The following is a 3700-nucleotide window of genomic DNA, read 5'->3' as shown; positions in this document are numbered from 1 at the left end:
TCTGCACCTGACTTATGATGTGAACATGAGCAAGTCACTGAACTCACTGTGCTCAGTTGTAAAAGGCACACATGTAAACAAGTGTCATGTATCCTAATATTATAATTCACAATTGTTACAGGACTCTGTTAAATGTGTAGTGATACGGCTATTGTAATATAATGCTGCACTATCATTTTACTCTATTTTTTAACACAGTTCATCTCTTAATACTGAGTTATTGAATAGCAAAATTGTATTTGTTATAAGTGCATTACTAAAATGATATACATTAATTGTCTCAATTATTTTAAAGTAAGACAACATTGCTGTGTTACTTATATTGTGTTTCATTTTCAGAGAATTTCTGATTTCACTGCTAAACACAATAAGGAATTCTTTATAATCTGTATAGAACACAATGAATTTGACTGTTCATTACATAGAAGACTACTGCTTTGATGATATCTTATGTTATAAGGTACCTCGGACATCCTCTTCTAGGTTTGCTATGTATTCTCTCTTTTTAATTATTGTTTTAATGACAGTAGTAGGAAATCTGTTTGTAGTCATCTCCATCTCACACTTTAAACAGCTTCATTCACCAAATAATCTTCTTGTTCTTTCTTTGGCTGTTGCAGATCTTTTGCTTGGTGTGTTTGTTTTACCTTTTAGCATTATGACAACTATTGAAACCTGCTGGTATTTGGGGACTGTGTTCTGTAAGGTACATACAACCATAGATGTGATGCTCTGTACAGTTTCAATTTTTCATTTAGGATTTATAGCGATTGATCGTTATTATGCAGTTTGTGATCCACTGTCCTACCCAAATAAAATCACCATTAAGACAGCAGTGATTTTTATATGTGTTGCTTGGATAACTGCATTTATTTACAGTTTTGGACTAATATACAATAATGCTGCTAGCAAAGGTTATGAAGATCTACTTGCTCAATTATCGTGCAATGGTAGTAAGTGTATGTTTATTTATAATGAATTATGGTCCTTGGTAAATGCTTGCACATTTATAGTACCCTGTTTTGCAATGATTGTTACATATAGACAAATTTTCAAAGTGGCACATAGACAAGCCAAAATAATAAGTAGTATGGAAAATAAAGCAAACTCTTTTGAAACAAGAAAAAATAGACTTGTACATAGCAGGGAATGGAAAGCTGCAAAAACATTAGCATTAGTAATGGGGGTGTTTGTTCTCTGCTGGTTACCTTACTTCATTGTACGTTTAATCAATGTGTTTATTAATTTCTCCACATCTGACATATTTGTTGAGTTTGTTATTTGGCTTGGTTATATGAACTCTACTTTTAATCCACTTATATATGCCTTTTTTTACCCTTGGTTTCGCAAAGCACTAAAACTTATAATTTCATGTAAAATACTTGAGTCAAGCTCTTCAACAATAATGCTGTACACTGAATAGTTTGGATGATATTGTTAAAAGATAAATATATTATTGTAAAAAAATGAAAAATGAAGTATTCTTCTATTCTTTCTTAACAAATGGAAATTACTTCTTATGTTTACTTTGCTGGTCAAGGATTATTGTACATTTGCTGTATTTACATAAAACCTTATACAGAAGTTAAGTAAATAAATATATTATGACAAAAAGCAAACCTCTCTTGAATGCATATGAGAATGACTAAAACAAAGTAAACAAATTTATTGAGATCACTTTAAAATTAAAGGAAAGATTCTTATCATATATAAAGCAATCAGACGTTGCAAAACATACGTTAAAGATTAAAAAAAAAATAATTAAGGAAACTGCATTGGTCAGTAAGAAGTAATCCTATCTGGACAGGGAGCTCATTCCATTACTGGTTCTACTCCCACACAAAGAGTCAATTTGGAATTGCTAATTAATCTAACCCTGATCTTTGTGGATAGGGGTGAAAAAAAATACCAAAAAGAAAAGATGCATAACTCCACACACACAATGATGCACTGTAATCAAAGCCAGAATGTTGGATCTGCAAACTAAGCAAAGTAGTTTAATAAAATTAACCATATTGACTAACCTTGGTTTCTTCTCCATGTTAATATTTTCCATAAAGTACTATTTGATAGTTCAATAATTCTTGTGGAAAAAATAGAGACCGTGAAGTTCAAAATACATAGCAGATAACTAACAGCAGTACAATAGTCAATATATTTAGAATATTTAAGAGGTCAATTAAGACAAAACTATAACCAATGGAATATACATAAGCATTTGTTGAAAAGGGTTATGAATTGTATTTGAAACAGTTGTAAATTTCTCTCATATCCACTCAACAGGAATAAGGGAAACACCAGTTTTGTTTCATAGTAACACTATTGTCAATCAAGGCGAGCAGTGAGCGTTGAAAAATGCAGCACTAATGGCTCTGTTACAGAATGCCACAACAATTAAAAAATGGATATTGTGCTAGAAATACTTTCAAAAGAAGACTTTATGCAGAGGATCTTTTGATTTTTAATAACCTCTGAAATTTATGATTGACCACTGTCTGAAATCATTTGAAAAGCTACCAAAGAAGCCACAGGTGTTTTCCTTTTATTTTGTAGAATAGAGTGCAGCAGAGGACCATCCCAGCCTCAAAAAGATATTTGGTATGATATATTTGGTCTGCGGTGGGCTGGATCCCTGCCCAGGGTTTCTTTCCTGACTAGGGTTTCTTTCCTGACTTGTGCTCTGTGTTGGCCGAAATTGGCTCTAGCAGACCCCCGGGGCCCTGTAGTTAGGATATAGCGGGTTGGATAATGGATGGATGGATGGATATATTTGGTTTTAAAGATGCACCGCGTGATTCCCTAAAAAATAAAGGATTTGTAGAGAACAGTTTGCCTGCTTTGTGCTGTCCAGAAAAAATCTGGATACAGAATAGTCATCACCACAATTGTTCCAAGTAATTGCAGATTGTTTTTCATACCTAAATTGCACAGAATGACTTTGGATATCTTAGTGTTTTCATTTTAGGCCGTCTATAGCTAATTCTTTTTCCTTGGCAGAGAGTGGCTATGGGATTTACAATATATAAAATATTTAAATCTACTAAATTTTCACAGATAAAGGTGCCAGATGTTATAACAATCATCTGTTGCAAACCGAGACAGATCAGACTTCAGTTTGTGTTAATGCAGGTATTCATTCCAGTCTTCAGTTTTTCAGTGTAAAGCTATACCACTACATTATTTGTAAGCAGACGCAACTGTCAACAAGTCAAAACTACCCATACTTGCACATATTTTAGGCAGACTGTTGAGAAAATTAAATAAATAAAAGTGATGTTAACTTCCACAATATTGCAATGATGTGACTGCACAGTTTTTCCATGGCCAACAATACAAGACCATCCTGGTGTCTTAGCGGCTTTGTACAAATGGCCAAACATCCACATGGAGAGGTGCCCAACTTTATTTGCCTGACTCAGTTGTTTTAGCACCTTCGAAAACACAAAGTCGTTACATTTAATTTTAAGAAAAAGAATTTCTTGTTTTTATGTTAATAATAATAATAATAATACATTTTATTTATATAGCACCTTTCCCATGCTCAAAGAGATTCATAGAGATTCATAGAAGCAGCAGGTGCTATATATGTAACATTGGATACAAATGTTTCTTGAATAGAACACTAACATAGATAGACAAAGGATATACAAAAGCATTAAACAGAATAAAAGACAATAAGCCAGAGTAAAATACTAACAGA

The 3700-nt window shown here is 32.9% G+C and overlaps 1 protein-coding gene across 1 annotated transcript; it reads left to right on the top strand.

The window, feature by feature from the left end:
• The first annotated feature begins 400 nt into the window (after nt 1–400).
• On the top strand, nt 401–1423 carry LOC120520116 (trace amine-associated receptor 4-like). Its single transcript, XM_039742734.1, has one exon. It carries the CDS (start codon nt 401–403, stop codon nt 1421–1423), a length of 1023 nt encoding a protein of 340 aa, XP_039598668.1.
• The last annotated feature ends 2277 nt before the right edge of the window (nt 1424–3700 follow it).

Source organism: Polypterus senegalus, unplaced genomic scaffold, assembly GCF_016835505.1.
Source record: "Polypterus senegalus isolate Bchr_013 unplaced genomic scaffold, ASM1683550v1 scaffold_8367, whole genome shotgun sequence".
Classification (NCBI taxonomy): domain Eukaryota; kingdom Metazoa; phylum Chordata; class Cladistia; order Polypteriformes; family Polypteridae; genus Polypterus; species Polypterus senegalus.
Note: the sequence above shows the minus strand (reverse complement) of the source record. Positions and strands in the feature narration are given on the sequence as shown.